At 36.1% G+C, this 13,550-nt stretch overlaps 1 protein-coding gene across 1 annotated transcript in view; it reads right to left on the bottom strand.

Annotated features, from left to right (window-relative positions):
* Window positions 1–2,549: 2,549 nt before the first annotated feature.
* KLHL2 (kelch like family member 2) overlaps window positions 2,550–13,550 on the bottom strand; it is a 95,243-nt gene continuing 84,242 nt past the window's right edge. The window contains exons 10-15 of the mRNA XM_075197989.1: window positions 13,280–13,477; window positions 11,314–11,415; window positions 10,598–10,726; window positions 7,234–7,374; window positions 3,972–4,115; window positions 2,550–3,244 (exon numbers count right to left, since the gene is read on the bottom strand). Of these exons, the coding sequence (XP_075054090.1) occupies window positions 3,216–3,244; window positions 3,972–4,115; window positions 7,234–7,374; window positions 10,598–10,726; window positions 11,314–11,415; window positions 13,280–13,477 (743 nt within the window). The 3' untranslated portion in view covers window positions 2,550–3,215. The remainder of the gene's footprint in view (window positions 3,245–3,971; window positions 4,116–7,233; window positions 7,375–10,597; window positions 10,727–11,313; window positions 11,416–13,279; window positions 13,478–13,550) is intronic.

A 13,550-nucleotide genomic window follows, 5' to 3' on the forward strand; every position in this document is an offset into this window, starting at 1 on the left:
GGTGATATTTGGTTAAGGGTTTTTGTATTTTTGTTTGTTTAATGCTGAGTCTTCAGTTTTAGTAACTTAAGTGTTGCATTTTCATTGTACAAGATTGTGTTTTTTATGTTTACAGGGCACCTCCTCTATAAGAGGTACACATACATCTAGTCTGCATTAGTTGGTAATATATTTAGATGTAAAGTATACTGTTTTATTATGTTATAAACTAAGTCTGGTCTGTATGAAGAGGGTTCTCATATTCAATGTTAGATTGTAAGTGTTCTCTATCTTAATTCCACTATTTTTAATAGTTTAGCATAGTAATATATATTAATTTTGGACGAGTTTATTATATAGTAGTATGTATTGTCAAAAAAGTTCTATGAGTTGTAGTCCGTTTACAGTCTGATGTTTTGCTGAGAAGCTAGGAACTTCCTTTCTTTGTGAGGGAGTTGAGTTCAATGTAGCTCTTCTCTGCCTCTTAGTCATGGTCAAAGGAGTCTGCAGCAAGGGTCGGCCAGCAGCTGTTTCTTCGGAAGCAGGTGGGTGAACAAGTCTATAGTGACCTCCAATTTTAGAATACCAAATGATTAGACCTTCAAGATTTGTATGGAAATCTTGCCAATCAAGGCCGAGGCTGTAGTTGGTCTTGTCTGTTGAGATCCTACAGTCAGGACCTAGTGATGTACTGCAAGTAAACGGACTGGAGCCAGGAAAGAGCACTGTGCCTAAAATTACCAACTAACCAGAGCAAGGAACTAGAACTGTACTTGAGATCATAAACTATCTAGATCCAGGAACAAGTGATGTGCTTTCAATTACCAACTGCCTGGAAACAGAAAGTAGCACTATACTTGTGATCACCAAACGGCCTGGAGCCAGAGACTAGCCCAATACTTGTATCCAACTAGTGCCCAGACCCAGGAAGTAGCACTGTGCCTGTAATAATCAAAACCTGGAGCCAAGAACTAGCACAGTGAACACTGAACTATCACAGTGCATGTAATTGCCAAAATAAATGCTGTACCATAAATTACCAATTGCCCAGAGTCAGGAACCAGAACTTTACCCATGAACATCAACTGCGTTGATCCAGGAACAAGCAGTGTAACTGCAATTACCAACAGCCTGGGACCAGAAAGTAATATTGAACATGTGACCACCAACAGAGCCAGGTACTACTGCCGTGCCCGAAGCCAGGAACTAGCACTGTACCTCTAATTACCAACTGCTGGGAACTGGCACTCTGTATGTGGTTATCAACTCCCCGAAGCCAGGAACTAGCATAGTACCTGTATCTACCAACTGCCTGGAGCCAAGAATTTGTACAGTGGTTGTACCCCCAAACATGGGTCCCCACCAAAAGCTGCAATTGTTATACTACTACTTTTCTTATCAAGTGTTTTTCCACCTCCTAAAATTGTAAACTTGTTTGGGCATCGTAATCTTTACTTTGAGAGAATAATGAAACAAACAAATTACATAAAACAATGTAGAGCGTTGAATAATATGTTGGCACTTAATTTATTATCTTTTATTTATAGAGGGTGAGAATGGGAATTATATTATGGAGTCCAATTTATACATATACCCAGTAAGCAATAATAACTGTATCCAATTGTATATAAATACTACAAGTGTATATTAGTCTTCTGTTTCTGTTTTAGCATAGATTTAATTCCAATGCATAACAATGAAAGGTATCCCGAACACAGGCATTCTCTGGCTTTCACTTTGTATACGTCACCAAATAGCTGGTCATTGGTTGGAGGTAATGGACTTTACAACTACCCTGTTTTCTATACCATTAGAGAAAAACTGTGTATTGTGTTTGTTACTCCTGTTAGATGTGCTAGGGGTGAAGGAGTGGGCTGAGGTTGAAAACACCATCAGAAAGTGTTCAGAGCCAGAAATTTGGTGGTTTGAGATTACTACTAACTTCCCTTATGTACCACCCCCCCCCCCTCCACCCAGATCTTAAATTACAAGTGTTGCCCAGAAATGTTAACACCTGTCCAGTAGCTTCAACACTCTTTAGCCTACAGGACTATTGGACTCAAACTGATGCTCCTTCCTGAGGAATTTACATTGAGCCCTATCTTTTCCAAAAAGCATTCACAAAAGCACATAAACAAAGGGATGAGATACAAAATGTTTTATTGAGAGAATTATCTGATCAAATAGAACATACAATTCTGGGTCATGTTGAAAAGTAAATCCATAATTCATTATTCATAGCAACAAAAAAAGTACTGGTAATAAACACTGCCAAACACAGCAGATGTATACCTCTTAGGTTAAAATAATTTAACTACACTGACAAATAGTTAAACAAATCATGCATATTCAGTTGATATCCATAAGCATATTGGAAAACTGAAAATCACCTACATGCTATAAAATTCCTTCACACACAAAAAAGGAATTATAATGAATTATGTGTAAATTTATACAAACAGCATTATAAATAATCATTATGTTTTATATTTCTATAAAAACATTTGGCAATGCATGTTTTACCACCCTCTCCCCCCCCTCCAGCCACATAGTGCCACTGACCACTTTATGTGGCACATTTTAAATATACATGTAAAAAAATTACAATTGTTACTTACAACAGTACTGGCAAATTTCCCAGGAGTGTGCCAAATATAAATAGTGCATAAATCCAACAGTTGGACCGCTTTGAAAAAAGCAGCAATTACATTTATACAGTACACGTATGCACAGACATACACACACAGTTTCGATTTATTCACATAGCTGAAAAAGCATCCTTTTATGTGAAAATATGACTCCTACCATTCTACCGATGTAGATTCCGAAAATATATATTTAACTATACTGTTTAGTCCATGAAAAAAAGGACAACTTCACCTCAGCAAGAGACACACAACTTTAAATCCTTCTTTATAAGACATTCTCTAGTCAACCATGGTCATTAATAGCTGGATGATATGAAAGCAGTTTTTTTTTCATTGCAGTTGGGAAGCAAAAGGTTTGTGGACAAAAATGCTTCACAATTCATATCGAAATCCAGACAGCTGCTGCTCCATACAGAATAACTCTGCACAATGCTTCAAACAAGGGTAATCTTCAGCGGCTCTGCTATGCTTTTACTGCAGACGAAAAGCCTTTAATTTTCTCTGCCACAGCTTGCAGTCACAAGCAAGGAAGGCCATATAAAGCCACACTTCACTTTATACCTGTGCTCTTACCACAAAAAGCTTGGATCATAAGGGCTTATCAATAACTGTAACACCTAGAGAGGAAAGACACAGGACATATTAGGCTACAGCTAAAGAATGGAGAGAAAAGAAAAAAAAAATGGTACATTATCAATTACTTTTTTTTCACTGAGTTTTGTTCATGTTTCTTAAAAAAAAACATTGAGACATAAAATTGTAAACTTAATTTTACTCACAGCAACAGTTTCCCCATTGCTAATTTATATCTGTATGAATGGGTTTAACCTTAGACATGTGAGCATTTTTGTTTTAAACATGTACATTCAAGATATGACTGCGCAAAAGGAATTCTGTGCTGCACGATGACGCAAGTGAAACGTGTGCTCTCTAGAGTTCCAAAATCACGCCTCCTCTTTGCTTGTAATATATAACTTCTAAATAACACACTAGGTCATCATTGCAACAACTTCAATAAAATGTATATGATTAAATATGAAGATATAAAGTACCCTAAATAATTTAATAGCACAATTACAGACATAATACAATAGGTATCATTTTAGTATGAAAGTCTCAAACAATGAACTGTTTTTGTTTTTCCATCACATTATTCTAGTTAAATAAAAAAAAAAAAAAATACATTTTCATTTTTTAGTAACCTAAATTTTACACATGCACAGCAAGAGTACTAATGCCTGTATCTTTTACATAAATTACAGTTCCATGTTAATCATATATAATATATGTCGATAGAGTTGTTTATGGAGGTCTTTTAAAATATAAGTATAGAAATTGGTTTACCTGCGTAACTTCTCCCTGTGCTCATACAAGATGGCAAAAGTATCCATTTGTCAGCTGATGAGTTATAATACTCTACAGATGCCAAATTACAGGACCCATCATCACCTCCAACAACGAAAATCATACCATCTACAGCACAAACTCCTAAATAATGACAAAAAATAGTAAGCAATATTACCACCTGTGTGTGAATGTTTCCCTCAAGCAGTAAATGCAGAACTAAATAAAACATTTCTAAAAAGGCATGAAAAAAAAACAAAAAAACACATAAACCTAAAACCTTATCAACCCAGAAGCCAAATCGGCCTATTTATGTATTAATCCCTTTGCTGCGGGCATTCAGAAATGTCAGTGCAGTACCAATGTCGCTTAGAATGCAGCGGTAAAAATCGCATGCACTACATAATTATGTTTTATGGACAGAGAGTCTGAAAACCAGTTTCCCACCATTGGGTCAGTTTTCTAAGTGGGATCAAGAGAGGTAATGATTGCCTATTGACTCAGGTTAACTTTCAGTGATCAACTGGAGGTAAGTTACAACTTAAGTCCAGTTAGCCACTAGGGTTTTTAAGCTGCAGTTGGCTTCTTTGGCTTACTATTAAGACAAGTTCAAATTATGAGACAGCATATTGAAATTAAAACCCCTTCTACTCAATGCATCAATAGTCATGTGCAATTGCAGTGCTGTCTGCATGTGGCTGCCCAGTGGTACATATTTTTTTTTTTTTTTAAATACTGCTTGATCCATTTAAGTCAGTACAAAGCATGTCAATGACATTGGAGAAGTTGTATTCATGTCTATGGGAATGCATTGTGTATATACCCAATAGGGGTTGACACATGCACTTTCACACCTAGAAATCCAATCCTACAGGAAAGATTACATACACGCCAAACTTTGCATGTAGCGTCAATTGTCCTGCAGCTATTTGAAACACAAAAAAATAACAAACTTGAAATGTTTAATCTTATCTCTAGTGAGCAAAGGTCAGCTGCTGAAGGTTACACTGTTTTGAATTGTTTGCGAGAGAGACTTTTTTTATAAATCAATTTTGAGCAATTTAGCATTATTGTGTTTGTGTGTATCTATCTATCTATCTATCTATCTATCTATCTATATATATTTGGCGGAATTGCTGAAAATCATGAAGAATGACTGTCTTTCCCTTTAAAATGTGAAAAGATTAGCACTGGTAATAAAATATACAGTCAGGCCATGGTATCAAATCAAGGACATCTCATAATTGCAGGCATGAAAGATAGCAAACACATCATAGATAAAATGAAATCACCACTATATATTGGTATATTACTCAAAAATAAAGATATGATTTTAGTAAATACTTTCTGCATTGCATATGAATAGTCAATATGTCATTTTGTGTGTCTGTTATTCTACCTACATTAGACAAAAATCAGAAGAGCCTGGACAACCTGCTGAAAAGCCTCAGACACAGTGACCTGGAGAATGGACCAAGCTGGGATATACATGAAATGGGTAACATGTTTTCTTAGCATTTGTTGGAAAAGATTATAGATCAAAGTGCTAAGAGATATGGATTCACCTTTAAAACTTATGCCAGCATACATTTTAAATTCGATTCACTAACAGTCGATACTTGTTAACACAAGTATTACCCCACATTATCTGTAATAATATAACAAAATGTCCTTTCATTGCTCTGTGACGTGCTGTCTCTGTAAAAATAGACCTTTAAAAAAAATGACTGGATAAAGGGTCACACGTGAGACCACTGAAAAACATTAGGTTTTGACAATAGAACCCACGATCCCAGATCTGTGAGGCAGCGATGCTAAGCACTGTGCTATAGTAAGAGGAGATGTGCACTGTAAAACCTCCAAAGCCACAAGCTATTCACTATATACAGTAACAAGGAGAAGACTTAGAAGAGCTAGCAGAGGCTTTCATTTTCTTTACGCAATGGCACAAGTTAAGTACAAGTATACATATTAATAAAGTACAATTCATATTCTTTTTTTAACCTTTTATTTTTTAAATTAAATATTTTACTTTTATGGTTTTCAGATAATATTTGGGTTGCACTATATTCCCAAGTCACACAGTTGACAGTATTGTTGGGGGTTAGGGATATTATTGTCGACCTAACCATACTGTCGACCATGTGAATTGTCAACCTAACCATACTGTCTACCATGTGAATTGTCGACCTAACCATATTGTCGACCTAACCATACTGTCGACCATGTGAATTGTCGACCTAACCATACTGTCGACCATGTGATCTGTCGACCTAACCATACTGTCGACCATGTAAATTGTCGACCTAACCATACTGTCTACCATGTGAATTGTCGACCTAACCATACTGTCTACCATGTGAATTGTCGACCTAACCATACTGTCGACCATGTGAATGGTCGACCTAACCATATGGTCTACCATGTAAATTGTCGACCTAACCATACTGTGGACCATGTGAATGGTTGACCTAACCATACTGTCGACAATGTGAATGGTCGACCTAACCATACTGTGGACCATGTGAATGGTTGACCTAACCATACTGTCGACAACGTGAATGGTTGACCTAACCATACTGTCGACAACGTGAATGGTTGACCTAACCATACTGTCGACAATGTGAATTGTCAACCTAACAATACTGTTGAGATGTCATTGTCAACTTTCCAACCCTGTGTATATTATTGTGTTGACCGTATAAATATCAATCATGTAACTGTCTAACATATGTATCATCTGGACTTTTGATCTACCTCAGCAGCTGTTTAGTGATTGACTGGTAGTTGTGGGAAAAGTCTTTTGCTATGTGTGATGACTGCAGAACTCCACACTTTGAGTTAAAATGTATAATATTATAGTAAAAAGTAGAATATGCTTGAACACTGCATACAAAAAATAAAAATAAACTATTTTGGAGGTTTTTTGTCATTTTAAAATATAGCATTATGTTTTGGAAACAATGTTATAATATAAAATGTTATTTCTTATTCGACTACATTTTATTGTTTTGAAATTGTTGTGTCAGTCTGCTGTGTCTCTACAATAACCTAGCACTGCTGCTAGGCGTCAACTGATGACATCTGTAGCTCCTTTCACTGAATTAGCATGGCTCAGAGTATTTAGGCTATAGACAAGTCTAGAAGTAAATAAGCCTTTGAGACCAAGCAAGAATAGTTGCAACTTTAACAGACTTTTGTGCAAAACGTTATGCATAAACTGGCTATTGTCCATCATATACCACAATATCATATCACATACCTGCATTCCTTCTGCACATGTTCATATCGGCAACTTGCTTCCATACATTAGTAGAGGGGTCATAAACCTCAACGCTTTTTCTAACTAATGGACCATCATGACCTCCGACAGCATACAGCAATCCATTTAAGACTCCCACACCTACAAATTAACAATATTAGCTAGATTTGTGGCAGATTAGTAATATATTTATGTATCTTCACAATGTATTTTTCATGCAAGTGTTTTCCTTTTGCTTGTGGTTGATAAAGGCTTTGTACACACTACAGAAAATTTCTCCCCATGTGTTATCTATACGATTTTACCAAACGTTTGATTTAAGAAAAAAACAAAACAAAAACCAAGACGATCAGAATGCCGATGGAATTGTAAACAGATTTTCCGCAGTAGATATATACCAAACAGTAATATATTTAATTTTTTTTAAAAAAAATAACACATATATAATATATTGCAATAAGACCTAATCTGGACTTCTTGTATAGAATGAGAATTAATTAATCAGCCTATATAGTTCAAAGCTATTAAGTGTTATTAAGATAGTAGTTATAGCTTTTTGAAAGTTTTCAATGACCGGATAAAGGAAATCTCATCAATCTGATTGCTTCTGAATGATTTGCTTCTGAATGATTTTCTTATTGTATTCTGGAGCTCCAAGATGTGCATTTAACTCACCGATTGATGTACAAGTGAAGCGCGTCTGACACTTATTCTACTACTGACCGAACTCCTATGTTCCTAGAAGGATCATCATTTACATCACCGGTAAACACAGAGATTGCCTGACCAAGCCTAACATACAACTAGGTAAGTTTTGTGCGAAACTGCCATCTCTGCTTGCTGCTAAAACAGGTATCTGAAGTCTCGCTATTGCAAGTGGCCGGTGGGTACTAAACACTGCAAAGAGGGACTTGTATCTTAGTTCCGGATTCATCTTTTATAGTAAGTGTGGAATCCAATATCTATATGGTACGGATGAGATTTCCTTTATCCGGTCATTGAAAACTTTCAAAAAGCTATAAGTACTATCATTTATTTATATACTGCCACTAATTCCGCAGCACTGTACTCACTCACATCAGTCCCTACCCCATTGGCGCTTATAGTCTAAAATCCCTAACACACACACACACACATCAAGTTTGATAGCAGCCAATTAACCTACTAGTATATTTTTGGCGTGTGGAAGGAAACCGGAGCACCTGGAGGAAATCCACGCAAACACAGGGAGAACATACAAACTCCACATAGATAAGGGAATCGAACTCAAGAAACCAGTGCCTTGAGGAAGAATTGCTAACCACTAAGCCACCGTGCCGAAGTAATCATATATTTAATCTTATTTGATGTGCACCATCGGTTTCCACATATTATGAGAACTTTCTAGCCATCTTTTTGGTAAAATTATTTTTGGATATTATTTGAGCTTTAAACTATATAGGCTGATTAATTCATTCTCATTCTATACAAGAACTCCAGATTATGTTTTATTTCAATATATTATATATGTATTTTTAAAAAAAAAAATGTTTTAAATATATTACTGTTTAGTGGTATATATTTACTGAAGAGAAATCCATTATTAGTTTATTCATTTTGTATCAAGATTTGGTAACACAACAATTCTTAAAGGGAGCAGCATCTCTTCTTCCCCTTGGTATTAAAGTGGTGGCTACGTTTTTAATTTTATGTGATTATATTGAATATTATTATTGCTTTATTATATTTTTTGTTTAAAACCAGCACCCAGGAATATCCCAATAGGTTATTGTGTGTTTTGTTTTAAAAGATTTACCTTCAGATCTGTGCTCTTCATCTGTCATAACCATCGGCTGAAAAGATCATGACGCTGTAAACTGCAAAATTGTAACAACATTGTTCCATCGTTGAACAAGATTTTTAGTCCGGTTTAAAAGTCAAATAAAATGATACAATGTGCTTTGGAACAATAATATTTTGTCGTTGCACTTTACACATTAATGCAATATCGGGCCGAACAATTGTTTATCGGGTGATTGGCCCGATAATCAGCTGAAAATCCTGTAGTGTGTACCCAGCCTTACTCTGAGCGTAGCTTATTTGGCACTGAAAATATCAAAAAAGTAAAATCAAACTTTATTTGGCCACCTTATCACTTACTGCATAAAGCTTTCTGTTTATTCTATACGGCTATCCAGAAGTCAGATTATTCCCCATCTTACTTTTGTATACCCCTCCTGTACGCTTACATAGAAAAAAAATTAATTTCTCTTTACCTTTATATACATTGCTTTTCCTTTACATTCACCAAAAATATTTTGTTGCTATGTCCTGTTTTACACTGTATGGTCTACTGTCTTACATTGTGTACGACGCTGCTGAAATCTTGTGGCGCCGTATAAATAAATGATAATAATAATATTAATAATAATAATAATAATAATAATCATCCCATTTTCTTCATATTTGTCACCAGGTAGAAGAGTGATGAAAAGTTTTCTTCACATAATGTTAAAGTTTTCTACAATAAGCACTACTGGTAATGATGAGACAAGGCTCACATGTATACATTGTGAACATTCTAATGTTCTGATGGTCTTCAGGCGTGTTCTATCTTTGTCCACTTAAGTCATTTGCAAATGGATACGGACAATAAGCGAGTGCTATATGTGTATCATCTCTTCTAGATCATTATGAGTATCTAGCCCATTGTAATGATAGGTTATCCAGCCATATCTTATATGTAAAACAGATCACCAGCTAATAGGAGGATTGCAGCACATTGAAATGTTAAATTTTGTTATTAAGTTTTTTCATTCATTGTTTTAACATACAATTTTTTTTTACAGCAGCAGTAATCTGTGGTGTTTCACCTGTTGAGGACTTGTAAATCCCAGCATGCCCTGACTACCAGATGCTGACATGCCAAGCCTGATTATCTGGCCAATCAAACAATAAACGACCGTTCGGCCTGATATCGCATTAGTGTATACGCTGCAACGATGAACAATTATCGTTCCAAAGCTCATCGTATCGTTTCATTCGATTTTTAAACCGGACTAAAAATCTCGTTCAACGATGGAACAATGTCGTTTCAATTCTGCAGTGTGTAAGCACTCATTACCGGCAGTGTCCATAGATCTCTATGGAATGTGCAGAGTCACGATCTTTTCAGCCGATGGTTATGACAGATGAAATCCCGACGGTAAATCGCCATGCTCATCGGACTTTTTTCAGTCACTTGTAAAATCGTTAACGATATCGCATCAGTAGAAATTTTCTGCAGTGTGTACCCAGCCTAAGACATGCAAGTCCACATCTGCTGGAGAGCCTACAGGTTGCCTAAGCCGACTTAACAAGCTACTTATATCATCTTTTTTTATACCTGCTCCACTCCTTCGAGTGCCCATTTCTGAGATGTAACTCCATTCATTCGTACTAGGGTTATAACATTCAACTGTACTAAGACACTGTCGTGATGCTCCATCGTAGCCACCAACAGCATAGAGCATACCTGAAAATGTAAAGTGGAGCAAATAGTAAATACAGCACAAAATGCAGACAGATTGTACAGCTGCAGGGAAGAGAACATTCAGACTTTTACACAATTGCATGTTTGTTTGTTTTTTGTTTTCTTGTTTTGGAAGCTGCATATTCAAAACTTGCTGGAAAATAAAATATCTATTGACTTTAACTACAATGCATAAAGATTAAAATGTTATATGGAGCACCATTCATGTATACAAAAGCTAGAGGTTCAAAAACACTAATTTCATCCACTCCTTAGTAGAACAGATGTATTTTGCTCTTACATATATTTAGATGAAAGAATGGTAAAACAATACAAGTAAACAAGAGAGGTTAAAGTAGTAGTAATAAAAAGATTAATGATCAGCAGTAAGATAGCAGAGAACCAGAACAGGGAAGATTGATGTCTCCACCAATGAAAGTTGTGAATATCTAGTGTCACATATTACTGCATATCTGCTTACAGCTGCTCTGAATGTCCTTATCAAATCCCACATACATGGAAATAGCTGCCTGATGTGCAATACAATCATGTTATTCCACAGAGAGAAATACATTTTAATCAGAGCTCACCTCCAACTACTCCAACTCCAACACTGCTCCTTCTAGTGTTCATTGGCGATACATGAAACCACTCATTAGCCTTCACATTATATGCTTCCACTGTTGCAAGGCCTGAAAAACAAAACAGTTGTTGTTAGGACTGTTTTTATGAATCTACTCGCATTGAGTCGGATATTTATCAAGGACTAGATTCTTAAATTCTAGAAGCAGACACGTAAAAAAACGAGGCCCTATTTTTAGTTTGCAGCCTTCAGCCACTTCTATGATTTTTTTTTCTAATGAAAAGTGCCATCCAGAAGCCTACAGTCATCACATCTAGTTGTGGATGTCAAGCATCCCCTTGGGTTTGGCGTCACCTATTCTAGGAGATCAGAACTCCAGGAACCTGGTGGGAGTCTCTAAGGACTACAGTGTCTTTCAATATAGGTCTATTGATCATATTCATACAAAGGTGTGGTGTTACTTGAATTTTTAACCAATAAGCAGGTTACAATATGAACCTATTGAACCTCTCTCCTTAAAGTTCTTGATGAGCCGATAAATGGTTGATTTAGGTGCAATCTTACTAGCAGTAATATTCTTAGCTGTGAAGCCCTTTTTGTGCAAAGCAATGATGACTGCACATCTTTCCTTGCATGTAACCATGGTTAACAGAGGAAGAAGAATGATTTCACGCACCACCCTCCTTTTAAAGCTTCCAGTCTGTTATTCTAACTCAATCAGCATAACAGAGTGATCTCCAGCCTTGTCCTCGTCAACACTCTCACCTGTGTTAATGAGAGAATCACTGACCTGATGTCAGCTGGTCCTTTTGTGGCAGGGCTGAAATGCAGTGGAAATGTTGTTTTAGGGATAAAGTTCATTGTCATGGCAAAGAGGGATTTTGAAATTAATTGCAATTCATTTGATCACTCTTTATGACATTCTGGAGTATATGCAAATTGCCATCATAAAAACTGAGGCAGCTGACTGTGAAAATTAATATTTGTGTCATTCTCAAAACTTTTTGCCATGACTGTATATGAAAATGTACATAAAAAATGTTACCTTGAGATAAGTCAGCAATGTATGGTAATCCATGTTATTTTCCTAACTTTTTATTTGGTAGATATATAAAATATATGTGATGTTTCCACTATTTTACTACCTTCTGGAAACTGCTGTGATTTCCAGATTTTGGTTATAAAGAAACTAGTGGAATTTTTGGAAAATACAATGTCTTCTGAAAAAAGAAGTTATCTGTGTGGGTACAGAAAAAGGACTACCACTTAAATTGGAATGTGATCAGCCTAAAAAGTTCCAAACTTGACTTCGCACAGCTGTAAAAAAAAAACCCCCAAATAAAACAAAAACCTTAGCAGCGAAGGCGTTAACACACTTCCTTTAAAAAATCTGTTTACATTGCGTAAAAATCCCTTCTACTGAAACCTCCAGCCAAAGTCTGATTATTGTCAGCTTGAAGTAGTGTAAATATTATCCTCCACTTCTGCTAAATCATGAATGCATCTAAACAAATGCAAAAGTTTGCTTTTCTGTCTTATTGGGATATCTGGTCTTTGAAGTAATATTTTGTTGTAGTATTTATGTACAAAAACAGATGCATTATTATGGAATGAACCAATCCGCCCATGTTTAACCAGGTTTGCCGAAAAACTTGGTCATCTGCAATCAACATAATTTCACTGTGCTAGTGCAAGCGCGTATCTGTAGAAACAGGAACAATGGAACAGATATAGGGGGGACATGGTATCTCAAACAGGAGGCAACAACTTTTGCACAGGGCAGTTTTTTCTGATAAGTGCTAAGATGAATTCTAAATCTTTTTAGAATTTCACTCAAAACGAGGACTATATTAGACAAGAAAATACACAACAATTTCTTAGCTCTGTTTCCTCAAGAGCTTATAAAAAACGAACAAGGAAATAGTTAAAAATAAAGACTTTCCAAAGAGGCATTGTACAGAAATAAGATTTACCTGTACTACCATCAAACCCTCCAACAGCATACAGGAGCCCATTCAGGACAGCGGCCCCTAGAGTACTTCTCCTGTCCTGCATGTTCGCCACACTTATCCATTGGTCCTTCACTGGGTCATATGAATCAACTGTCCGTACTCTGAGTGAGCCATTAAATCCGCCAACAGCAAAGACGTGCCCATTCATGTAAACCACACCTAAACAAACAGCCATTATTAACCAGACATATAACTTCCATGAAAAATTACATATTGGAGTTTAATAAATAAG

This window comes from Mixophyes fleayi, chromosome 1, assembly GCF_038048845.1.
Source record: "Mixophyes fleayi isolate aMixFle1 chromosome 1, aMixFle1.hap1, whole genome shotgun sequence".
NCBI lineage: Eukaryota > Metazoa > Chordata > Amphibia > Anura > Limnodynastidae > Mixophyes > Mixophyes fleayi.